This window comes from Empidonax traillii, unplaced genomic scaffold (assembly GCF_003031625.1).
Source record: "Empidonax traillii isolate 1590-97213 ecotype Southwest subspecies unplaced genomic scaffold, ASM303162v1 scaffold1221:size261454, whole genome shotgun sequence".
Classification (NCBI taxonomy): Eukaryota; Metazoa; Chordata; class Aves; order Passeriformes; family Tyrannidae; genus Empidonax; species Empidonax traillii.
This window is the reverse complement of record NW_020956414.1, coordinates 79,434-106,059: the sequence shown is the minus strand read 5'-3', so window position 1 is coordinate 106,059 and position 26,626 is coordinate 79,434. Positions and strand designations below refer to the sequence as shown.

The 26,626-nt window shown below is 43.4% G+C and overlaps 1 protein-coding gene across 2 annotated transcripts in view; it reads left to right on the top strand.

The window, feature by feature from the left end:
• Positions 1–26,626, top strand: part of SLC6A1 (solute carrier family 6 member 1) — a 64,106-nt gene that overhangs the window by 19,379 nt on the left and 18,101 nt on the right. For both annotated transcript variants that reach the window (XM_027905912.1, XM_027905910.1), the window contains one exon: positions 26,026–26,459. In XM_027905912.1, coding sequence (XP_027761713.1) covers positions 26,225–26,459 — 235 coding nt within the window. In that variant the 5' untranslated portion in view covers positions 26,026–26,224. The remainder of the gene's footprint in view (positions 1–26,025; positions 26,460–26,626) is intronic.

The following is a 26,626-nucleotide window of genomic DNA, read 5'->3' as shown; positions in this document are numbered from 1 at the left end:
ACAGCCCCACTGGCCTTAATACACTTACAGTGGTGGACAATGCAGTTCTGTGCATTTAGAAATGCTTATGGGGAGCATAAAATATTGACTGGGCGACAGCTGGGCTGCTGTGACTTTTTGTGTGGGAGGGTCCTTATTTTCACCAGGAAAGCTGAATTGGTTATTGTTCTCTCTGGGATGTGTATCACAAAAGCGTGCTGCTTCTATTTATTTTTCTTATAATATTAATTCAGTCCCAGCTACGTATTGCTTCCACAAAACATTTCCAGTCCTAGAACTAAAATAATCTCCATTCAATTTAAAGCAAGGCTCTATATTTTGTGAGTATAATGATGACAGATGCCTTAAAATCAGAGGTGAAATTCCATTACTGGCTGGATGTGCAGAGGACCCTGAAATGCATAATACACTGAATGAGCTGTGTTCGAGGGTGTCTAAACTGTCTTGCAAATAAATGTCTCCAGCTTCATGGTTTATTTCTAGGGAGCTGTGCTTAGCAGGAGCAGGAGTTATCTCTGCCATGTAGCAGTCAAAATTCACAGTTTTCCTGGGAGATCTACTACTACAGAAATAAAGACTTCCTTTGTTTACAGGAGGTGGAGGGAGGGGGGGAAGAGCCCTTCAGGCTGTTGTTTATAGCGGCTGACATGTGATAGAACACCAAGGAGCCTTCGCTTGTGCAATCTCAGATTGGCATCTTTACAGGGAGGGGGAATCGTCAGGGGTAGCTCAAAGCTGACACCTTGTCATCTGGCTGTGATAAGCCCTTAAAAAAGAGCTGTTGTATGCACTGGAGGATGTTGTGCATGATAAAACAAATTCTGGAGGAGTTCAAGAGTTAGAAATAGGAGTTTGTATGCAGTAGCTGAATTATGCAAGGTATGGAGTGCTGTCTTGTGTGGAACGTTCTCAGGTAATGGGAATTTCTTTGCTAATAAAAGGCTTCAGGATTTGGTCCAATGGATCTTAAAAATGGTAGTGCTATTTATGGATGTGATTGGCAGATGAAATCCCTTTCCTGCCCCCATCTACATCTTTCCTTTCCTAGTCTGCACCAGCCATTAGACCAAAACATAATTAAATCTAATATTTCAGAACCAAAGTAGACATTAATCATTCAGCATATGTTTTTTCTTTTTTCTTGGAAGTTTAAGGAAGATAGACACCTAATGCCACTGAAATGCACACATATGTGTTTTTGTCTCCTTTGAAAAATTCAGCCATGCTATTTAATGTAATGCAGTGGGTGATTTTATCAACATTTTATTAGTGACATGGGAATATTTGACATTCCCAAATATTGTGAATGAATTGGAATTCTAAAAAAAAATAACGTTCCCATAGTTGTTGTTTTTTTCTGGCTATTTAATTTCCCACTTGATACCCACAAATGCTTCCACAGCCACAAACAACTTTCCTCAGTTTCATCCCTGTCTTTCATGGAGGCAGATGATGATTTGCTGATAGCCATTGCACAAGCTTTCTTTTTTACTGAACAAACCTGAAAAAAAAATACAGAACAGACTATAAAAATGTCCAGTGTAGCATTGGCCTTTCTGAAGGGTGACAAGTAAGTCAAAATTTTTGCCTTCTTAGATAATATGCCAGCCCTGCCCTGAGTGAGGTTTTTGTGAGAGTTTTGTACCTGTGTTGGTGTGTTCCCTTAATACCAGGCAGCCACGGGAAAAGTCATGTGGCTTGAAGATGGGAATGATGGAAGTCTAAAACTGGGGTTGTCTACCTGTGGCCTCTCTACTGGGAGGCACTTCTGTGAATGTTCACACAGGAAGGAGACAATATTTGAAAACTATTAAAAATTAACAAACAAACAACCCAAACAAAATCCCACCAACGAAAACAAACAACCAACCAACCAAAAAAAAAAAAAAAAACCCAAACAGAAACACACATACCAAAAAAAAAAGAAAAAATTAGAAAAGGCAAGAGAATTTATTCTGCCTTCCTCGATGGAAAGCTTCATCCACAGCAGCTGCCTTGGTGTGAGGGATGAAGCAAGAGAGACTGCAGTCCGTGGGTCTGACACTTCTTCCCCACCGTCTCCAAGTGATGTGCCACCTTCCACGGCGTGGTGGACATCAGCAAAACACAGGGTACACACTCATGGAAGTTTTAGACTGGGGAGAAGCTCTGGAGGTCGCCAGGCCCCACACAGGTGCATTGTGTGTGGAGGGGATTTTTGCCATTTGACTGCATTTTACTGGCTTACAGAAAAATGTTAGGAAATTAGGTTATGTATGTGTCACTCGGATTGCTCCCTTTCTCTACCTGTTCCAAGTTGTTCACTGAATGCAATTTTTTATAGCTACAGGCAGATGAAGATTTCTCTCCTTAGTGCAATAACTTTGTAACGTGGTGTGCTGTTAGTTTGTTAAAATTCTCTCCATCTAGCCAAATACCCTTTTCCTTCAAAGTAGCATGAGCTCCCAGTGGAAAATGAGGATATTCACTGCTTAGCAGAGCCAAGGCCTCCGTTTGCACAATCCCTGCAGTCTGGCAGTATATTTGGAGTAAGTCCATTATGACTGCTTTAGATTGGCTTAGAGCTACATCACAGGGGAGGACTCTTCACTCAATCTGTGCTATGCAGATAAGAACTGATATTTTTCTGTGGAAAAAAAAAAATCTGGCTTATTTTGCCACTTGTTATTTTATCATACTCAGAGGGACATAGAATCAACTTTGTTAACTATTCTTTAAAAGTCCCTGTTTCCTGGGTAATACTTGGAAGATAGAGCTCCAGGGGAGCTGTGATGTGTTGCTCATATTCAATATTGTGCAAACCAGAAAAATTTCTGTTCTTGTGGAGAGCAGATGCAAGGAATTGCTCATTGTCTTATAGGCAGAAACAGATTTTTTTTATTCTTCTCCCTTTAGGAAAACGAATGCATTTTAGAAAGGAGGTGATCAGTAAAGAATAAAGAAATGCGGAGTAACACAAAACACGGCTTTGTTATTTCAGCCCAGGTTTTATGGTACCGAGTTCTGGTAAAAATAAGAGAACTTACTGTGTGCTTTGGTATGAACAGGTGCAGCAATTGCTTTTGAAATGAGTCCAAGCAAGTAACATTAAGTCCTCATTTTACACCTCACTGAATGCTGTGCAAAGAGCAGAACTTCCCAGCAGCATAAGCAGATATAATTCCATTGATAGCTTTGGCGCTGAGCCTATTCACTTAAATCAGCGAAGTAGTATCTGCTCATGCCTCAGTAAACAAACCCTATTACATTATATAGGTCAGTGTTTGTTTTGGGACAGTTCTTAGTCTTTTGAATGCTTCCCTTCCAAGGTTAAGTCTGTATTTCCCCCCCCCCCCCCCCCCCCCCAAAAAAAAAAAAAAAAGAGCTTCTGTTTCTTCAGCCTCCTGTTTCTGAGCCTGGAAGATTTGTGGGATGATACTGTCTTCCTTCAGCTGAGACTTTTGAGGCCTTGTGTTATGGGAACAGAATTTTGCTTCCAACCTTTTGGAACTTTACTCAAGCTCTGGGTGGGAGGGGAAGGGCTCACGAGGTGGGTGGATGGATGGATGGATGGATGGATGGATGGATGGATGGATGGATGGATGGATGCACTTGTGGGAGTGAAGCTCGAGGAACAGTGATAGCTCCTTTGAAAACACTGCAGCTTTTGGGGACCACGGTGCTCCCAGTTTGAAATCTGGAAAGCAAAAGGCTTAGGGAACCTTCCTAAAGCCAAATGCTGCCATGGGGAAACATGGACAGCTTTGTTCCTGCCTCGGTGGGTGAACAAGTCACTGGAAATTTGTCTGTGTAGTTGCCTTTAATTGGTAAATTAGGAAAGTAATTTTAAAAAGCATCAGCACCGAGTCCTGCAAACCCACTGCTCACGAGTGGTGGTTTGGTCACAAAGTTTTATTCTTGTGAATGAAGAGCTGCCTCGGGATTGGATTCTCTGTGGCAGGTAAGGAGATGTTCTGCCTTGCTCTACTTCTCCCCTCCCTTCTCCTGCCCTCCACGTGCCAGGGACAAGAAGGGGGGGTTGGAAGGGATTTTTCTGCTGAATTCCCTAGTCCTGTAGCTGGGAGCTCTGCAGTGAGGGTGGGCTGCTGGGCTGTGGTCTTGCATTAGGCTTGGCATTTTTTCCAGGAACGTTGGTCACAAATATAATCTCTTGTGTTGTTTTACCTTAAAAATCACTGAGGTAAGATCATTTTTTGCATATTTCTGTCACTGTCCCTAGTTCCAGAAAACAGAAAAGTTCAGTGCTTACTTGAGTTCTCTCACTTAATTGCTGTGAAGCCTTGAACTGGTTGACAATATCTCAGCCTTTTTTTATTTTTTGTTTTTTAATTGTAGCATTTGTAGTGAGGGGAAAAAAAAAAAAAAGGACTTTCAGCCCACCCAAACAAATGGAACCATTTCCTAACCATTGTAAGGTCTCTCTTGGAACCATACCTGTTTGCTTTCATGAGTGGTTTCCTCCTGCTACTGAGCTTTGTTAAACCTCCTGGGTGTCACCTTAATTTCAAGCTTGTGTTTAAATCTTACTAGTTTAAAGCAAGTCTTATCCACTTTAGTGTAGAGGCAGAAAAAGCACAGAACTACATTCAAATATGTAGTTCTCATCGACTGTTAAGTTCTGAAAAAATATGCTTTGCCTGTGCCATCACTGTTGTCTATAGTTCATTAAAGTAATGCTTGGCTACAGAGCTTGAGAATGCAGCAGTTATTTGCTTCACATTTGGAAGGTGACATTCCCAGCTAGATGGCCTAGAAAACTGTTTTTAAAAAGTAAGAGAAATTAGTTCAGGAGGGCTATTGAGCATCCAGCACTCTCCTCGAGAAATTGCAGAGTACCTGTCAGTCCAAGTGTTCAGCCTGGGGGTGGTGACAAGTGATGAGCTGTTCAAGAACACAGAACACCTCTTCCCCTTCACATCTTGGGGGAGCTTGTGGAGCTGGGCTGCAAAATCCACGTGTTTGGGGCTTTTTATGGGAATTGATAAAGTGAGCAAGGATATTCCATTGACATGCAGTAAACATGGCACCTGGTGGCACTGCTGGGTTTGGCATTTAAAGTGCTTTTCACAGCATGTTGAACTAATCTGCAAATTCTTTGAAGTAAATTGAACCTACCACGTAACCCAAGGATAAAAAGATGTCGGTCACTTGTGGGGCTTTCTCTAGCAGTTTTCATTTGTAGTGGTTGTTGGGTTTTTTTCCTAAAAGAAGCTGTTTAGCAATTGGATTTTGCAAATCAACAATTTTTTGGTTTTACTTTTGCTCCTTAGTGTGAAAATGCACCTTACAAAAACAGTGGAAAGGGAAATTAGTCCAAATTCATTACTCCAAATACATAGGACTTTTACCTTCTTCCCTTTAGATTTGTTTGTCAGAAGCCAGCATTTGGCACTGTTACCCATGTGCCTGTGGGACTTTCTTTTCAGCTAAGGATTGGAAATCTAAATGGGAAGTAACTAAACACTCCCAGGTTGCTGCTGTAGGCTGAGGAAAATGAGGTTTAAGTGCCTTTTGTATTCTCTCTGGGTCTCTGACCAGCATTTCAAAGAGAAATTGTCCTCAGAGATTTAATCCTGTGGTTACACTTGAGTCCAACTATTGTGATGGAATTCTGGGAGCTGAGAGAAAGAGTATAAGAATACCTGTAGAGCAGATCCATGAGAAATAAGGCTTATACTTACGTTGCTCGTTATTGAGTTTGTTCTTTGATTTAACAGCTTCCTGGAATCTGGGATGTGCTACCAGTCACATCTGGGGCAGAATTCATCAGCTGTTCGTTAGAAAAAAGCTACTACAGGTTGACTGCATGCAATAACCAAAGCTGAAATTTTGCCAAGACTCTGGACTTACTTTTCAGGAAGCACCAAGGCATCTTTCACAGTCACAAATCACAACACTTACCTTTTGGATGGGACACAAGGCTGGGCTTATTGTGAAAATATGGTTGCAGAAATAATTTGCCTTGCACATAAACAGTGTCTGCTATTCCTCAGGAGAAGAGAGAGAGCCAGTGGAGCTGCCAAGCAGCACAGATAAATTGTATGGGAAAAGGAGAAGTATTGGTTGCAGGAGGACGTAGGTAATTGGTACCATATGGTGTTCCCGTCTCCTTTCTTCAACTGAGCAGTCATGTATTACAGTGCAAATAGCTGAAACTGCTCCAGACTCATCTGGATAAGTTATTTTGGATGCTCAGTGATAGCCTTGAGACCTCTGGGACTTTTTCTTCCAAAAAATCTTGGTTGTTTGCTTCCTCATCTGGAACCAGTGGCATTGACTGCACCTGGGGAAATGGTAGCCAAAGATGAACTCTGCTTGTGCTGAGCAATGCTTTAAATACTGATATCAGATGCCTGTATGATATTTAGGAGGTGATAACTGTAAGAGATGAATGATAAAAAAACCCAGTTCCCTTCAGTTCTCTAAGAATGGGTGCTGCTCTGTAAAGAAAGGTGTGTGAAATGGGGGGAGAGGCAGAGACTGGGAGTGCTAGAAGCAGCACAGGAGTGTGTAGTGCATGTGATGGGCTGCTGAGCTGTGCTGCAAAGCACGGGTATTTTCCAGGAAGTTTAGTCAAGAATAATGTTCTTTTCCCCAGTAAGTAGGGAATGTTCAAATATGAGCGAGTATTCAGATTTTTGTATGTAAATTTGACCTCTGGTTTTCTGAAGGCCAATGGAGCAGGACTTGGCAAACCCCAGAAGGCACATTACCAGTGAGCAGCATCCAAATGACATTTCAAACACTAAATACAGTAACTCCCTCTTCTTTTATATCCCATTTATCATTGTTCTGTCTGTCTAGCTAATTTACTGAGCCTTGTCATATGACAGATTATTTATCCTCATTTCAGACTTATTTCGCTTGTCTAAGATTACCCATTTGGATGAGTGAAGGAATATTGCTGGAGTACAATTCTCCACTATTTAGGAGATAAAAATCTCAATGTAGGTAGCATCCAGAACTTCACTTACAAATCGGTTCTTGACCCTATGCCTTCTCATTAAAAGCCAAATTTCACCCGTCTTTATTATTTAAAAACTGATAGTCTGTGCTATCGTAGAGGGTCTGTGTTTGCTAATCCTGCATGTGTATATCTCTAGTCCTTGTAAAATGTCATTGTCTTTTGATGGTCATTGCACCTGAACTCGTAGTTTACTTTTGTTCCCTTTCAATAATTCTTTGTTGTTGTTGTTGTTGTTGTCTCATCACTGCTGCTTGTAAATTTTTCCTGCTTGGCGTGGCATCACAAAACAAGCATGTTCTCAGGCTTCACAAGGGCCTGGCATGATCCTTCCAGCCTGGGAGAGCACAGCCAGTCTGAGCTGTCTGGACAGAAGTGGTTGTCTCTACATTATCTACTGCCAAGCTCAGATGCTGCTCCTCCTTGTCTGGAGATCTTCCCAAGTCCAGCAAGAAACAGGGGCAAGGTGGCACCTTCTGAACAGAACCAGTAGGTAAATAACCACATGCAGGCACTGGAGATTTGGAAATGAAGGGATTTCCTACAGCACAAAACACAGGCTCTTAGTATGGACACCTCTGGCAGCTCCAGTGGCTGTCCTGGCCAAACACAGGGGGAATGTCTCTATGGATCTGTGCTCTGCCTCTCAGCATTGCTATTGCTCACTTTCTTCCATCGCTTCAGGATGCCCAAACAGCAAGGGGAGGGGTGTGAAAAACTGCAATCCCAGCTGTCCCAAGAAGGAGTTAATCTTCTCCTGTGGAAGAGTGTTTCAGAAGGGTGAAGTGGCAGCAGGGAAGACTGAGCTTCAGAAAGACTTGTTCTTGGGACTTTTATCAGCAATGTGGGGTTCCTCTGCCGTGAGGAAGCCCCGTTTCCCTCCCTCAGTGCTGCAGGCTGTTGAAACGGGACTGCCTGTGGGAGTCTGTTCACGCTCTGTGTTGGCCTTGCTCTCTCTCTGAGCCTCTTTATGTTTTTGCCACTGCCACGATCCCTGCCGAGGTCTGTGATCTCTCAGATAGGTCAAGTTTGCCTAAGAGTGTTCAAAGCGTGTCTGGCAGCAGCCTTTGCATCATAAATAATGAACATTTCCCATGAGAAAGCTTGAAGAAAGGGGGTGGTGGTGAATTATTTGGCTGGGAGAAGGAGGCATGTGTGTGTTTTTTTTCCCTCGCTGCCGCTTCAGAGAACTGCCCTCCCTGGCTGGAAAATATAATGGCTGTACGAATTGCTATTTAATCAGGGATGCTAATTAAGTCTTAGCTCTTTAATGCTTTCATGGGAGATCTGTATATGATTTGCAGTGGCTGGAATTGCAATTGCAGGCAGTTAAGCTGTTCTTGGCTTTGTAGGACCTGAAAGTGCAATTTTTTGAGGGATATTCAGGACTCAGAGAGATCCTGTCACCTTTAAAATTTTCGCTGGTCTGAGGATAGGTGTTGTTCTTAAAAGGAAATATTCTAAAGCAGTGAGGCAATGAAACAATACAGTTATTTCAGGTTCCAAGTAGCCTTTTTTGTGTGTGTAATTACAGCAGTGCATTCACTTTTATGCCACACTTAATATAATTGTGGGTTAAATATAAAGCCTATTCTGAGCAGAAAATTTACTTGTTTTTTTAGCATTGCTTGTTTAGTTTTATAATGCAATGAGAAAGCATTGGGGCTATCTGACGTCTTATGAGGTGGCAACAAAGGGTTCCTACTTATGGGTCTGAGTAATATTTTTGAAACAAGTGGGTCCCACTATGATGGTCTTAAATGAGAAATTTAAGAAGAGGGACAAAATGCGTGGAATACTTGTCCAGCTTATGTAGTACAGTCAAAATCAACCCAGGAGCTAAATATTCAACAAAAAAGCAAGCAGTCTGCTTAGGGATTAAGAATAGACTGGGATTTTTAGGTTTTGAGGGGTTTAATTGCTCAAATATTATATCATGGTAGTTGCTATCAGTGAGACACTGTGGTGGTGGTCACCATAATCTTTGGTCCTGCAGGAGCTGGTTCAGTAATCATCCAATAACGTGCTGTTCCTACATGATGTAAGGGACAGAAAGGAGAAGAAAAATATTCATATATCTTTTTCTTTATCTGAATACTGCTTGGAAAGGCAGCCTGCTCTTAGGAGAAGAGTAATTCAGAGAAGTTTCAGATACTTGAAGCAGGATGAAACACAAGATGGACTTGGGAGATTTAGATAAAAACCACGGTATATAATCACAGCTTGTGAGACTAGAGGAGTGTTTCACTTTGCCTTTAGCAGAGTAAACTCTCTTTCCCCCTTTCTCCCTCACTGTCACTTCTCAGTAGGGCAGGCAGGAGCCAAAGCAGAAATGCAAAAGTGAGGTTTTGGACAGTGAGGAGATTGGCGAATGGGCACAGCGATGTCACTGCCACCAACCTCAGATCTCACCAAGCAAAGGTGGGAGGGTTGGTCTTTGCCTGCTCCAGGAACGCAGGTTGGGAAGGTTACTTTTCCTTCTGCTCACTGCATTAATGTCATCTTTCAGCCGGGTACCACCCCGTTGTGTCACTGAAGTGTTGTAAACTGTGGCCCTGCGACGATAAACTGACAAATATTAATTGAGGGCAACAGGAGCCACACGCTGTGGCGATGCAAATGGTGTCGAAATTACCAGTGCCAACACAGCCAAGCAAATCAAACGAGCTCAGCAAATTAGCTCGGGTACTAGATATGCTACAGTGGGGAAGCTGATGAGCTTATTCAACCGGGCTGTGTGCAGTAGCTGAGCTGGCATTTTCAGGGCCTTCCTGACTGCCTTGGTGCTGGACTGCTTTGCTTATGTAGAAAAACACTTGCTGTAGCTCATGCTGATTTCTCGTGTGACGTGTGGAATCTTTACCACCAGCACTCTGGGTTTTCTTTGTCTGTGCTTATCCACGGTGAAGAGGTTTGGAGTGGTACCATCCTGCCTCCAGTCTACTCTGAAGCACTTTCAATTAGCTAATAATTAAATAAGTGGTAGAAAAGCAGAAATTACAATTGTAACGGTTGATAATAAATGGAGATTCTGCCTGCTTTGCGTTTGAAACCTCTTCTGGAGCTCAGATTAGCTGGATTTGTCCTTTAGGATTCTTCCAGGTTTATCCTCTGTAAAGCCTCTACTGCACACTGGTTTGGGGTTTAGTTTATTTACTGTCCTGCCCCTCTTTTGATCAAACTCCACAGGTGAAGAGGGAAGTTGTTTACAGCACAGATGGTCAGACTTCAGGTGCTGAAGTCTCTCCAAGGGTCTGGATATCCCATTCACTACTGAAGTGTTCACTCCAGTATGTGGGAATTGGTGAGATGAATCTCTTGGACGCTGCAAATTGCAGAGAGGATCTGATTTTGAGAGGGGAAGAGGACAGGCATTATGTAAGCTCTTCTTTTTCAGCTCATAGTGACCTTTGAAAACTTGAAGGTGGTCCATCACAGGCTGCCCCGCTGACCTCTGTAGGGGAAGAGGTTGCACTTTGGCATGTTTACCACTTTATTCCAGGCAATGAGTGATGAGGAAATCTTTGTGCTATAGAGCGAGATGTGGTCTCCATGAGGAGGATTAGGCTCCAATTCCAGGTCAATCAGTTCCTCTTAGCTGGTTGTGACCATTTCACCTTTCTGAGTCTCCGTTTGTGTTTGCTGTAAAATAGACAAATGGTCCTGTATTGATTTTTGACATTTGAAAGCTGCTACATGTAACATTCTAGCAGGAGGGAGCTGTTGCTGGTGAGAGAACTCACAGGCATCATGCAAAATCAATATCTCCCTAATTTGTTCCAGTCTCATAATACACGTTTTTCTAAGATCTGTTCCATGTATTTACCTAGAAACCTGCTCCTGCTTTGAAGGGTTGCCTGGGCAGTACTGAGATACTAATTGAAGCAAAATGCATCGATCCTGAAGAGCCCCTGTGGTAGGATTAAGCGAAACCTTTGAAGGGAGAAGTGTGGAGTAGAACCTGTACTGTGGTGTGGCAACAGAGGAACGACATGCTAATCCAGTCTAAGCAACACTGGGAGACTGGAAGCCTGCAGATGAATAAAATTCCTCATCTGTTATCCACAAGCAGCTGAGAAGACATATTTTCTTGACTGGTTAAAAAAAAAAAAAAAAAAAAAAAAAAAAAAGACTGCCCTAATTTTCAGGCTGTTTTCTCAAATAAATTAAGGCAGAGTATTATTGCATCTGTGATTGCCTGAGGACATTTTTCCCAGATCTCCACTTGAGAAATTCTGGCACAATACTCTAATTTGGACACATTGAAATTAGGGGTCATTTGTCGTGCTTGGATGCCAGAAATGTGCTCTAGAGTGGGTGTACACATGGCTTTTTCCAGTGAAGACCCTCCCTGCTGGATCAGGGCACAGTTTGGTGACAGGCCCATTTTACAGGTGGTTAAGACTGCTATTTCCAGATGCTCTTAAGAAGCTGATTTTTTTGCTGATATTGGCTTAAATATGAATTATAGATCTGATCCAAAGCAGCGTTAAAACAGAGAACTGAGTGCTACAGACTTGCTGATGTTGAGTCTAACCGGGTTTTTTGTTTCATGTTCATTTCCCGTATGAACACATCTCACCCACGTATGACCATAAAAGGACTTGTCTGTGTTGGAATTCAGGGGGCTTGGGTAATTTCGAAGAGAAACACTCAAAAATGTGTTTTCTTGGGCGACTGTGGAGCAGAATCCACTGGTGAGAAGCGGATGGCTTATTGGATGGATCCTGTTGTGAGGAGGGGCTTGAGGGATTGCTGCCTTAAACCAAAAGCTGGGAGTTCTTGAAGCAGTCCAGCTTGGGGAAGAGGTTTGAGCTGTGTTTTTATTACTGCTGATTTCATTAATAATAGAGCTATTGTCCTGGAAGAGACGTAATCTTGAACCAGAAATATGCACAGGCTTTAAATGCTTTAGTTGAAAGGTGCTTTTATTTACTCTGAGAACGAATTCATCAACAAAGCTGGTGTTTCAGATGTTTTAATGTTGGTTTTATACACGCTTACAGTCATAAGTTTGCAAATGATGATTGAATTAGCAAATTAGATTCCTTCACCCCTGGCAAGTGCCACAAACCTTGAAATTGGAAGGCTGTAAAAGTCTGAGGGGGAGAAAAAGCAGTTTCCAAAAAGGAAAAAACCAACCAAAAAAAAAAGCCATGCCAAATTATTTGCTGCATAAATAAGGTTTTATCTGATATAACTAAATAACTGGGATGGTTTTTGTGGTTTGTTTTTGGTGGTTTTTTTTTCTACACAGTGAAATGAGATAAAAGTGGTATCAGTATGAATGTGCAAATCCCCAAGTGTGGATCTGGAAAAAATGTTTCCTGATGGGCCGTATCAGGTCAGACAGATGAAAATAAAGCTGTCCCTCCTGCAGATTGGTGCTGGCTCATCCATTTCGAGAACAAGGCAAGAGATGTGTGCACTCTGACCTAATATAAAACCACATTTTTCCTTTTTAAACTTCTTCCTGATGACCCGTGTACCTTTAAAAATGGGCAAGCTTAACCTAATCTTCTCCAGGGGAATAAAAAAACACACCTCCCAAGTATTATATTGTTGCTCAGGGGGGTTATTATTCCAAGAAATGGTGTGAGGAGAAGGTAACTCTCTTTGCCTCCTTGAGGAAGGGGTTTGCCTTCTAAGACTTTGAGCTTGGACTTTATACTGAAAAATATGCCCTTGTGCTTAAAGAATACTGCCTTGCAGTGTTTTAAAGTAAATAATTAAATTTCTGCCTTTGAATGAACATCTGCCTTCTTAGAAGGGAAATAGTCAATGGCTTGAAAGTGAAGTTTTAACACTTTCTTTTTGACAAGACCTGACTCATCACTGACAAGGTTTCTCAAGCACCTCTGCTGTCTCTCAAAACATTTGTCTGGCCCTTGTCAAGCACTTACCAAATGATGTATTTTATCTGACACTTGCAGCTTTTCTACCTCTTCTGCTTGTTGATCTGGTCTCCTGATCAGCCTAATTACCCCAGTAAAGTACTGGGCCAGTGTGACGTCAGTATCCCTGACAGGTCTTCCAGGACTGTCAAGAACTAGAATTTGAGGGGACGAACGACTGTGCTTTTCAGGTTGCAGCATTAACCTTTGGTTCCACATTGTCTTGAGTTCTCCTTGAAACCTTGATGTTCACCAGATGGTGTCTTATTTTTTCTGTTTGATAAAAGCAGCAGGCTTTGATTCATGACAGGAACCACCATTTGGTGTTATCTGGCTTCATGAACCTTCCAAACTGGCTTCCAGTTACGAGCAATGTCACTGTTGGTACGTGGATATCTTCTGGTAAGTTCACTGAAAATGATAAAAAAAAAAAAAGAAAAACCACAAATCAGTTCTTTCCTGAGGCAGAGAACTGTTAGGCTGTGTTTATCCTGCAGTAAGTAAGGTGGGTGTTTTCTCTTATATTTGAAATTACAGACTTTGTGTGAGAGTTACAATGTGTAATGGTCCCAAACAAGGGGAGTTATTAGTGGCTGTACAGGGGGTGCCTGAGGAGGTTGTTCAATTTGTTTCTTTTGACCAAAGCAGAAAGCTTTGAAGCTTCTAAGTAGGTAGAAAGCTAAGGATGGGCAAAACCAAAATTTTAGAGACTGGTTTACAGTGCACATCGTTCATACTGGAAATCTTTGTACAATACTTCAATATATTCAAAATGAACCTATGCTACAAGCTATTTAAAATCATCACTGTAGTCAGAAGGTAAAAAGCACCCAACTATACTTTTAGTCTTATAAATGAAGTGCCAGCCATGCAGATATGACTTCTCTGGAGCAAGGGATCCCAAGTTCCCTTACTCAGGGCCTGCCACACCGGGCAGATGCACAGGAAATGTATGTAGGCTGCAGCCAGAACCCCAGGTCTGGTACCTTGGCAAGTCCAGATACAAGTAGAAATAGAATATTTGCTACCATGAGTGTATGGAGAACCTAAGAGAACGTTTGCACCTCCTAAAGGACAATTAGTGGCAGAGAGTTGATCTGAGTTGCTGCTGAGTTGTTACAGGAACTGGGGCTGGGATCTACAGCTCCAGAATACCCTAAATGCACTTGTGTTCTGTTCAGAGTGATGCCACTGTTTCAGAACACGCTGTGACCCCGCTGCTTGTCTTGAGACAGGCTTTTAATGTGGGCTGGAAATCATTTGGGACAGGCGTGAAACCTTGCCGTGCTGGTATTGTAATGCAATTGAGCCATCACTTAAAACCGGCAGTGACTGGTTTTCCTGCTGTGACCTCTTGCAAAATGCTCAAATTTATCTTGAGCTCTTTTATTTATTTATTTATTTTTGTTACATTTCCTTCATTTCCTTTTTTTTTTTTTTTTTTTTTTTTTTTTTTTTTTTTTTTTTTTTTTTTTTTTTTTTTTTTTTTTTTACTGAAATGAAAGCAAATTGTTCTATTTATCTCCCACCTTCAGAGTGAGTTCCCTGATTGTTTGTCCTTATCACTTCAAGCCAGGAAGTTTTACAGATTTGCCAGGCACCTTGATATTGCAGCTTCAAATTCATGATTTGGCAGGAGGGGAAAGGGGAGAATTTCTTGTTTCCATTTAAACTGCTCTTAGTTCGGAATGAAATCCCATTTCGACTTGAAGGTTTGGATTAAAGTTTGAGGATCAAAGAAAATAGAACAGATAGAAAAAGTGGCTTTAGCTTGGAGCTGTATCTGAAAAGGGTAACCTCAGATTCAGGGCTTTTCTTCTCTCTTCTACACCCCCTCCAAAATGGTCTGTTTCTTCCAGTTTCTTCTGCCAAGAGTCTTAACTGCATTAACATGTGCGTGTGCCTGCAGCCTTTTTTTGTTTGGTTTGCAGCATATGATAACTGCATGTAGGAATCACAAATGTAAAGTCTTTTCTTATTCAGAAAATGGGGCTATTTAAAATAAGCCACGAGCTAAAATGTAGAGGCAGCACCAAAATTAGAATCACTTGGAATTAGCAGCGTTGGCAGCTGCTGTTGTCAGTCCAAAGGCTTGTAAGCCAGGAAACAGAGCATCTGCCATAGCTGACTGCTCTCCACCAGGCTTGGGCAAGTGCAGGCCTGTGTTAGGCTAGAATTGGATAAGGGCTTTGGTGGGAGTTGGTGGGGGGAGAGGGGAATAAATTGCAATAAAGTGGTAGGAATTGAAGGAAGCTTGATTTGCAGGAAGGTGACATACCCAGCCTCGGAAAAAGAGTGGAAAAAGAGCTCTCTGTTTGTCAAAATGAATTTCTAGCCCTGAATCTGATGTGTGGATCTTTGTGGGTCCTGTCTGTTGGGTGGGTCTCTAAGCTTTAGACAGCGTTTTCCTGGCTCTGGATGTCATAAAAAGTGACTTGCCCAGTCACACAGAGAAAATCTGATCTCAGATATGCCGAGATGTCATCCCGCGAAAAAGAACTTGGCTGTGGCACTTTGTGGGCATAGATTTAAGAGAAACTCAAATACCCCCAAAATCAGAAGCACTGGAAATGGCAGGAGGAGTACAAGGGAGACATTCAGCTGTGGTTTTGCATGGCCCACAAAAATGCTGTATTTTTGTGGCCCAAACACTGTTGTTTTTTATTAACATTTTTGAAACTCTGTGGCTTTAATTTTTCTTCAGCATCATTTTACAGAAATCGTTTTTCTAGTCCTTTTGGCTTCATACTGGCACATGACATTGAAACTTGTGTCATTTTTTTTTAAGGCTAATAAAAAGCACTGTAAACACTGATATTTCTCTCTCCGACCCCCATGTCCCCAATGGTGAAGATGAGCTGTTTCAACCAGTGTGAGCTGACAGCAGACTTTTCAGGTTGAAGATCAACTTTGAGGCAATATCTGGTCTAAATTTGGCCTGATTGACTACTGGGAATTACATGTGACATTACAGGTTGAGGAACACTGAGCATCTGGTGAAATTCTGGGTGTTTGGTTCAGATTCTCTGAGTTTTGGTTTTGAAAGCTTGGTGAGGACATACAGATCTAAATGGATAGTGTTGCCTTGGCTGCTGCTCCCCCTTCAACAGTGAGTTCTGTGTAGTGGTGCAGTGTAGGGAGTGATACAAAACAGGAGTCATTCACAGGCTGGTGATCCACAGTCAGTGCCTGCTTTAAATATGGGAAGTTCAGACTGGAACGATGCTCTTCCTGATGTATTCTGACCAGTGGATCAACATAGTTCTACCCCATCTTGCCCAAAACAATAACACTTAGAGAATAAAAATGACACAGTAACAGATGGGAGATGCTGACAAGACCTCCAACAAACCTAGATCCCAGGAGACTCGAGCAGCACGTGCCGAAGGAAGGCAGAGTGTCTGACATCATGTTTTCATGTTGTGTTTTCACCAAAGGAAATGTTTTACTTCAGGGAAATAGCAGCTCCCAGTAAATTAGTCAGTGTGCCAGTTTTCATAGGTTTCTAACACTGCTAGTAACCCTGATGTGCTGACTGCCCAGGCCTGACTGTGGCTAAGGGGTCTGGTAGGCCAGTTTGGGGTCAGCAGGGCCACCTTCTCCCTCCCTTTTCCCTAGGGGAAAGCTGACAGCAAATCTGCCCATGGCATATCAGGGCATTCTCTTCTTTGGGAAGAGAAATAGCATGCAACTTAGCAGACTGGTAAAAATTAGGTACCAAACAGTACTTCCAGTTTCTTACACTATTTTTTTTTTACTTTTCCTTGGGTAGAGAGAGACCGTAATCTTTGCTGGAGCCTTTATGTGCCTTTATTTGCTTCCACGAGGCATAAAACTCTTTCATAGTTAGTCATTTGTACATGCTGGAAATAAAGAGAGGCATGTACAAAAAGAGAAAAGTGTAGCAATATTACTATTGAAGGTTAGGGGATTGCACTGGCACGCAAAGGAGCTCTGCTCTAAATTCTGCACCAGCCTAGTGCTTGGGCAAATTACTTTGCCTTTCTGAGCACTTGCTGCTCCCTTTTTCTGTCCTGGCTTCCTGCATTGGTGTGTCTCCAAGGACTGGTCTGAGCCAGCAGAAGCTCAATGCCCCCAAGGCAGGAAGTCAGAACTGCCCAGCTCCTGCCTGCAGCAGCTCCTTGGATCTGCTCTGGCTGAGGCAGAAACTCCCGGGGCAGCTGTTCCACCAACACCAAATAAAGCTTCAAAACAGGGGCCAGGGGGGAAAAGTGGAGGGGCAGGCTGTTTATTACCACCCTTGTGTCCCCCCCAGGCAGAGGGGAGAGGGGAGGATGGCAGAAAGGGTGTGTAAGGGAAGCAAATCAGGTGAGTGGCAGCACCTGTAAGTCAGACCCAGGATTGGTTTCTGTGGGTTCAGCACGGGACAGCAAATCCACTGCAAACTTGTATTTGGCTCGTTTCTGTGGCCAAGATGGGCCTGTTATGGCAGCTGGTGTTTCCTGGGCATCTGGAACCTGCTGTAGCATCAACCTGAATGCTGACTGTCAGCAGTCATGACCTTTTTGTGAGCCTCCCCACGTTCCCTGGCAGTTACATTTTCTATGCTGAAAACCCGTGTGGGCTTTCTCTCTCTTTGCAAAACACAGATGCTTATTAACGCTAATTAGGACTAAAGTCTGACACCCAAATAATGCAAAGAAAAATGGGAGAAAAGCATTTTTATGCAGCAGTAGCTCTTGTTATTACCCTGCTCCGTAAAACTTCAGATGGATGGGGTTACAACCAGTAGCCAAGAGTACAAATAAATATGGGAATGCTGCCTTTGCTTCTCTAAAGCACATCTTATTAACTATGAGGAAGCTAGATGTGAATGTGTCGTTACAGTAGATAGTAATGATGATGCTTTATTGCAGTTATCAGTCCAGAAGCTAATGATAGAAATTTCCAAAGAAATACAACAATGGAAACAGCAAAGAAAACACCATTCCATAAGGTAGGAATCCCCAAAGCAAGCAGGTACCCCGTGCTGTAAGAGCCATTTGGTTCTGTTGTAAATTGCCAGACATCTGTTCGAAGCTTGGCCCAAAATTTTGTGAGGTGTAAATGTAGAGTAGTAGGGGCAGATTGTGCCAACGTGAGCTGAGCAAGAATATACTCAAAATAGTGTATGACTACCCACAGCCTTGCTGAAGTTTCTGGGATTGATTGGGAAGTGCTGTTAGTCAGTATAAATGCCTTGTAACAGACTGACTGTCACCTACTCAGTCTTGATATAATTCCAGAATAAGTGGAAAAAGCGTCTCTCTCCTTGTATCTCCCCTCCATCATCTATTGTCTGTTTTAAACAAAGATTTCGCAGGGTCCAGGTGGGAAAATCATTCCGTGCTTATAAGAAAATATCGCAGTGTTTGGAATGGGCTTCAAGAAGACTCCCAAGATTGTCAGGATAATTCACATTTGTGGTACAGGTGTGTTTTGCTGTGTCCTTACTCTGATGTTAGCAAGAAGAGCAAAATTCATTGGTTTTCAAAAATAACCTTGCTATGTGACCAGCACTTTTCATGATTCTGCACCTTGAATTTCTTTGTTGTTTATCTCTCTTTTTTTATTATTTTATTGTGGATTTTTCTGAATAAATACAGAATCCCTTCTAACTGCACAGGTATACATTTGCTAGTAAATTCTTTAAAAAGAGATATGAAAGGGGGGTTTTTTTTGAGGATTGGGAGATAAATATTTATTTAAGAGTCTGACCATAATACACCCTGATACCAACATTGTATGAGAGACAAGCTCTTTCTGCAGGTTAGACCTTCGTATCCCTCATATCAAGAATGAATTTCTGTGCTCTGCAGAAGATGGATGTAAATCTCATTACTGAACTGAAGCTGGACTTGGGGAGTAAATGCTTGTGGTTTGGCCTCGAAATTGCACAGGTATCAAATCAGGAATCTCTGTTTGGCACAGAAATAAGAACAGTTCGGGTAATGTTGTGTGGCTTGTGGTTTTCATCTTTATTTTTTGAAGAGACGAATTATTCTTGCACATGAAGATGGGAAAACCACGAAGCAGTTGTGGTTTTCCTTCTTGGTGGTGATGTGACTGTCTTCAAGCCATGGCCATCCTAATAACTTCTTTGGATTCTTGTGGCAATTAATGCATCCCATGAGAGATGGATGAGTGCTATAGAAATGCTGGTGCACTTTAAGGGGAGGCAAGACTATTTTTAGGGAACTATTTTGTTTCTTTCCCTCACATGCAGACTCTGCTGTTCAGCTTGAGAGAAAATTTGTTTCCTTAAGGGTAGCTAAGAACTGGGAGCAAGCAGATGAGTTTTCACGCCACGTCTTGGAGCCTGAAGGAAAGATGTCTGGCAGGAAAGGACCTGGAGATGCTGGTCAGCAGCAGCTGAACATGAGCCAGAGCGTGCCCAGGTGGGTGAAAATGCCAAGAGCACCTGGCACTGCTGAGGCACCTCCAATCCTGGGTTCAGTTTTGGGCCCCTCACTCCAAGCAGGCTCAGGGGGGACCTTCTCACTCTCTACAACTCCCTGACAGGAGGGTGGAACCAGGTGGGGGTCAGGCTCTGTCCCTAGGAAACAAGGCATAGGGGGGACAGCCTCAGATTGCACCAGGAGAGGCTTAGATTGGATATCAGGAAAAATTTCTGAACTGGAAGGTTTCTCGAGCATCAGAAGAGGCTGCCCAGGGCAATGTCTGAGTCACCACCCCTGGAGGGATTTAAAATACATGTAGATGTGGCTCTTGGGCACATGGGTTAGTGGTGGGCTTGGCAATGCTGGGTTAAGGAGAAGCATGATGGTCTCAAAGGCCTTTTCCAATGTAAATAATTTTGCAATAGTTCTATAATCTCCCAACACATTTCTCTATTTCCCCTACCCCTCTCCCAAAACATTGGCTATTTTGCTGTTACTTTTCAGGCTTTTATCTCCCCAGTTGCTTGATACAGTCTCTGTCTCCCCATCCCAGTGGCTTTTTTCTTGGAAAAGTTGATATTCAGAAAGTGCAACTTTCCCCCTGCCTGACACACAACCCTCTGGCCTCAAGCTCCCCACCAAGGCAATTGCATTAGGAACTGCCTCCTCAGTGACCTGGCCCTCGGTAGCACCAGCAGCTCAGCAGGTGTCTCAACCCCTGCCGTGGCAGAAGTGAGGCTCCAGCTGCTGCCGAGGTGCAATTGGATTTGTTTCAGCTCATTTTCTGTCGTGACCTTAAAACTGGCCCCTTGCTCCAAGTCCAGGACTCGTTTTGGTTTTGGCAGCTGCCTGGCTAAACTGCTTTTGGGAGGATTTGGAGACCAGGTTAGAGAGGAAGTGCCCCCATAATCCTGGGAAGGATGTGATCTCATGTAATGCCTTCTCCATGGGAAAGGCTGGTTACAAAGACCAGAAAAGCTGGCAATATATGAAACCTGCCAGGCTTTCATACTGACCCAGAAACTCCTTTCCTGTCCTTCTCATGTTATTCTTTGGATCACCAGTTCACACTGAGGGTCTGGACTCAGGTGGGAGCATGTTCTCCACATCAATGCAAAATTTGTTTGCAAAAATGTTTACAGGACAGAGCTCAGTTCTGCCATCCTGCTTGAACTGTGTTCCACTGTTGAAATTGGTTAAGAGATTCGGCATGTCTACATATGCTAAATGAAACAATGAATAAATCTTAAGCACAATCATCCAGTGGAATAGGCTATAATTCTTATTGGAATGGCAAAATTTGTCCAACCTGGTCCAGTGTCTCCTTTCTGTCATGTGGCACCTACCTCGAATTTGAGCTTTTCCTATTTTTATTGTGTCCTGTGTGGAGAAGGGCAAAGATGCCTTGGAACTATTGCCTTTTTGGATAGTAGAGAAATAACTGAGATGGGCTTTCTCTGCTGCTCAAAACATGCCTACTACTGATGAATATTAGCTTGGTCACCAATCATCAGTATTTTTGCCTGTGACATTGAACCCTCCTTCAAGCCCACCCCTGCCCTGCCCTGTTAGGTTCCTTTTTGCAGGACTTGGGGCCAAGGTGTGTCAGGGGTCTATTCTTTGGGTTCTGACACCTTTCCTGTCAGAACAGCTGGATTAAAAAGCTGTGCCAGAAATGAGAACGTTTTCCCAGGTTTGATCCTGCAGTTCCCAGCAAAGTACGTGATTGTTCCATAAATGTGTATAGTTAGGAATTTTGGGGGGTGTTGTCTTAAAGGTGTCTTTGAAACAAAAAATCTGGGATTTTCAGAAGTGGGTGTCAGGTCCCTACTCTTCAGAAGTTTTGGGCATCCACAAATTCTCTAAGTGAAGTGTTCTACTTTTCTCAGCACTAACTTTTCTATGGATATGTTAAAAATCACTTTCCACATCCTACTTCAGGCACTCCAGTCTGAAGAGTTCAGCTGATGCATTTCCTTCTGCTGTCCCAGTTACTGATCTGATCGTGGAAAGAAAAGTTTGTAGAGCTGGTAGTGTGCAAATAGAGATTTATCTATTACATGCTGCCACAAGCATGAAAACTTGTGAAAGATGATAGCAATATTGCCGCTCGCTTTCCTTTCATGCAGCCAGTTCTGAACTCCTCAAATCCACTTTTATGCGGTCCAGGAGAGAGAGAAAATGCTTTTCTTAAGAGGCACTCTCTTTGTTGCAGTTTCCCTGGCAGTGCTGATTACCTTGGGTGCTATGTGTGCTTGGCTCTCTCCAGCCATTCTTCCCTCATGTGGTGGTGCTGCGGGACAACCACGCGGGATCCAAGCCCCTGATTTGGAGGGCTTTCTGCTCTTGGCTGAGCAGCCCTTAGTGACCGAAGTCAAGGAAGCTCTATTGTGCCCTGAGGAATGTGGTGGGAAACTGCTGTGCCCTTCCTAACGCTCTCGGTGCTGGCGTGGAGGGAACCGGGGGAGCAAAGACCGACTTATTGAATAGATCCCTCCATCTCCTTCCCACAGAGCCAGCGCTGCACAGCCAGTGTCGTACCTGCTCTGCGGGCTGACAACTGCAGTTTGGATTCCATTTTGCCCAGGCTTTGCCCACAGAGCTTACATAAGTGTCTTTCTGTCCCATTCCATGTCAGAGCAATTTTAAATTTAAATGCCAGTGCTGTGGGATATTGCCTAATCTGATTAGAGAGCGTGTACCGAGTATCTTCACTGCTGCATTGCCAGTCCTTCTAGACTGCTGTACATAAGTCATGGTGTTTAAAGTACTGCTGTACATCAGGAGCGTGGATTGGAGGTTAGGCTCTACTTCTGTTGTTGTAATTTATTACTGTTATTTGTTAGGCTCGTGGAAAATTCTTTTTCATAACGTGGAAAAATGTCCCCTTTCAGAACTATGGAACTGAAATATTTTTTCACTGTTTGATGCTATTTTGCTGCTTTACCCTTACATGCACAGCCAACTGTGCACTGATCCCAGTACCAGTGAGACCTCCAGCTTGGTTTCCAGGTGGAATAATGCCACCAGCAGTGGTAGGGCAGGACAGGTGGAAATTGGTCAGTCCCCACCTCCATCCTCTCAAAAGGAGCCTCTGCTGAGTCTCTGGTTGTGCCACTGTTGACGTTTTAGATACTTGTGGTATGTGTAATGGGGTGTTTGCCCAAGGTTGTGCTGTGTGACACAGTTAAGCACACCTCCACGTGGGATTGTTTGAACTACTTTCTTTTCATATAAACAACTCCAGCTGCCTGCCAGTGTCCCCTCACCCTTGACACTGATGTGCTGGGGTGTCTTGTGAAGTTTCAGCCTGAAATGAGTCTGGGCTCCTTCCTCCCCCAGGTTCTTTGCTTCATTATTCATGAGGATTTTCTAACTAACCCACTTGTTTGTCTTTCTCATGGGGTCTTGCACTGGACTAAATTACCCACTGCATTCAGCAGAGGCTTTAGTGCACACCCAGAACTCTCCAGAGCCTGAGAGGGCTGGATCAGTAAGGGCAGGCTCCTCATTACTCAACCCATGTTCCTCTTGGTTTGGTTGTTCAGTTCTCAGATCCAGCACAGATCCTGCAGTGCCAGCTGTGAGGATGAATTTCTCCCTCACTATGAGCCAAACAAGAGATATACATATATATATATATATATATATATGTATCTCCATGTAGTGTTGGTTTATTTGAGGGGGAATTTATGTCATTTTGGTGGTTTTTTTCAACTCATCCACAACAGACTCAGCCTCTTCCAGGACTTGGAAGCTCTGCTGATGATAAAGCACAGTCCAAATGTAAATTACAACAGCAACAAATCTAATCTAGTACAGGACTGTTTGTAAAAGTACTAGGACACCCTGGTGGAGGCTGCATTGGCTGGAAAGAACCACTTTCAGTTCTGGGTGTTCATCAGTAGATGGTGCTGGCAAACTGCACATCTGTTTGTGCACCCCTGGAGCTGGCTGCTGCAACCCCCCTGCAGATGGAGAGGTCCAAGTTTCAAGGTGCTTTCAATCCATACCTGGAAGAACAGGAGCCGTCTTTTGCCCACACAATAATCCACATTTCCTCCTGACTCAGGAAATGCATTGCCTGAAGCTCTCAGACTGCTAACCACGGCCAGAAATGGTGGTTATTGGCACACAAATTTGGACAGGCCTGCAGCAAAACACAGAAAACTGGTTCCACCGTTTTATGAAGGGGAGATCTCTGCACACGCAAGGGCTTGTGAGGATGTGAAAGCAAATACATGGATTTTCCCTCCTTGAGTGCCATCTTGAAGTGGAACAGAGAGGAAGGTTCCAAGCACAATCCTTGTTCTCTCCTCACCCCAGCAAACCTACAGGTGATTCTTCTTAAGCTTCCAACTGAAACCTTTTTTTTTTTATTGTTGGATGTGGCCTTATAATAAGCATTATAATCATGCAAAGATCTGAAATGAGAAGTTGAAGGAAAGCACAGCCTTTACATGTTTTTTTTTAATGTCTTCTTAACAGTTAGAAGAGAGTGGCTAATAATCTCCATCTTCCTTTGCACAAATCTGTAATTAAAATTACTGTTGATTTTTGCCTGGCCTCGTGATCAGTGTTGGTAACACTGGTTGCCAAAAGATGCAGCTTGACATTAGCAAGTGTTTCATGTGTGGCATCTCTAGTTTGAGGAGGGACTGGGTAAAAGGAGTTATTAAGAGGAACTAGACAGTAAATTGATTGTGAATGGGCTCACAGTAGACATGTAAAAGCATTGTCTCATTGGGTTTTTTTCAAGCTGAAGCGGAGCTGCCAAAGTTTGTGGGGGCCACACACATTTCGGAGTTGACTGAAATATCCCAGCTCCTTTTTCATAATGCATATTTACTTCCTTGATTTTTCCTTTATTTAGATTTTGAAAATGTACATGGCAGTGTTTTCTGAAAGGCTGCAAGAAGGCAACCACGGTCAGAAAACAGAACTGGGGAGTGATCACTGCAGCCCGTCATCTTACTGTGCTTGAAACTTAGTGAAACATTTGTCTTTTAAGAACAGCTAATTATAACCACATGTAAAGCTTGACATCATTACCTGGATTAAGTCCTGTGGCTTTTTCTGCTTTACTGTTTAATTCTTTGGGAGCATTTTAGAGAAAGGTGTTTAGATAAGTGAAGTTTTTAAATTCCCTATTAAGCCACTATTAAAGGAGGCAACTGCTATTTTTTTTCTCTGTAGACTCATAAGAGATCCATAGGGGAAAAAAGTAATAGCTGGGTCATGGAGATTATTTTAGGGGGACTGTGTTGATTCTGCCTTGCATCCTACAGAGTCAATAAGAACAAACCCTGCCTAACTTTGCTTGGAAAGATCCACACCCCACAAATCCTTTGATGTTCAGAAGCTGCTCATCCCATCTGGAGTGCCAGTTGATGCTGAAAAGTTGGGCAAGAAACTCTCCAGACTCGTTTAGAGTATAGAAAGCTAAAAAGCAGACACATTTATTTCAGCGCAAGAGTGCATCAGAAAAAATCCCAAAAGATATAAATGGATTCCCACAGGTTTTGTAACTTTATACAACTCTCTGATTACAGATTCAAGGATCAACTCACCTGTTCCAGCCCATTTTCAACCCACCACAGGCCCCTTTCATATTGCTTTGGAGGTTGTAAAGTTATCCCTGGTGCCAGGCATCAGTGTCTTTCTTGCTCTGGTCTTCTCTTGACTCCTTGGATCTGGTGCAGTTTCCTGCCTTCTGGGACTGGTTCAAGACCTAAACCCAGTCTTGTGGATCTGTTTTGTCTTCTTTATCACTTTTTATCCAGCTCTTCAAGGTGCAAGCAACCATCTCTGTTATTATCAAAATTCTTACCTGTAAAGAATCTTCCCAAGAAACGACAAACTCTGCTCTTTCTCTTGAGAACTTCCAACCTCACTAACATCCTTGAGTTCCATGGCCAGCACTCTCCCTTTAAAATGCTTTGTCTAAACCACAAAAATTCTGTGGCTAACGATTTCTAATAAAATACTTAATTTTGTGGCCACACAAAGGGCAGAACCAAGACCTACCGAAGGAACACATCCAGTGCAAGAGGCCCTGCTGACAGCGAGCTGGTGCCACTGCCTTTGTCTGTGCTGGGACCCAAAGTGGGGCACTCCTTGGCCCTGGGAAGTGAAGGTAGGAGGTGGAGTGGAGCTACTGATGGCTACACTCTTCTCTTACAGTGAAACGGATGAGTTCACACATTGGTGCAACCCCTCTTGGTCACACGTGAAGTTTTCAGGAGCACACAGAACAGAATTCCCTAAAGATGCCAACAAGGCGTCAGAGAAATTCACACTTGAATTTTGCGTGACCACTGATCACCTCTTGTATCAACCAACTTATCCAGAACGGGAGGACCTGGATCTCCGTGGGTGGCATGTTCTTTCCTGCCACAGAGGAGAAAACACTGACACTCACCTGGCACTGTAATGTAGGTCATGCCTGTTGCAGCACAGCAGCTGAGCAAATGTGAGCACTGATAAATGGGTCTGCAGATGGTCCTGAGAGAAATAACAAGCCATATCTTTTATTTCCACCTTCCTATCATCGTTTTTTTTTTTTCATCTCCCCCCACCTCCAAACCCAGTGAGGTATAAAACAAAACGCCACAGCCATCAAAAAATGTGCTGGTGGTTCTGTTTTCCGTCCGTGCCTGCTCACTTCAGAGCCCACAGAGCTTAGATACGTGTTGGTTGGCTATGTGTGTGTTGGAGTTGCCCAAAGTCCAAGCGAAGCTGAGCGCTGTGACCTCGTGTCTTGCAGAGCAGCCCGGACGCCGGTAGAGGACTCTGTCCCAGCTCGCCGCGGGTTGAGGCCGTGGGATCGGTTTATTTCTTTTTCCTGCTGACGCTGTCGCTGCCCGGGGGGGTCACCACGAGCCGCAAAGCTGCTGTCCACGTGGACTGGTGCTGAGATCTCCCGCCCGGCCGCCGCCAGAGCCTCGCCCGCCAAGCCCAGAGACATGGCCACCAACGGAACCAAAGTGGCGGACGGACAGATCTCCACGGAAGTCGACGCCTCCATCACCAACGACAAGCCTAAGACCTTGGTAGTAAAAGTGCAGAAGAAGAAGGCGGACCTTCCAGACCGAGACACTTGGAAAGGGAAATTTGACTTTCTTATGTCCTGTGTAGGTTATGCCATTGGCTTAGGGAATGTGTGGAGATTTCCGTACCTTTGTGGCAAGAACGGTGGAGGTATGTTGGCTTTTTCCTTATTACGGCCTCTGATATAATTCACAGAATCACAGAATCTGCTGAGTTGGAAGGGACTCACAGGGATCATCCAGTCCATCTCCTGGCCCTGCAAAGGCCCATCCCCAAGAGTCACCCCCTGTGCCCCAGAGGATCATCCAAACCCTCCT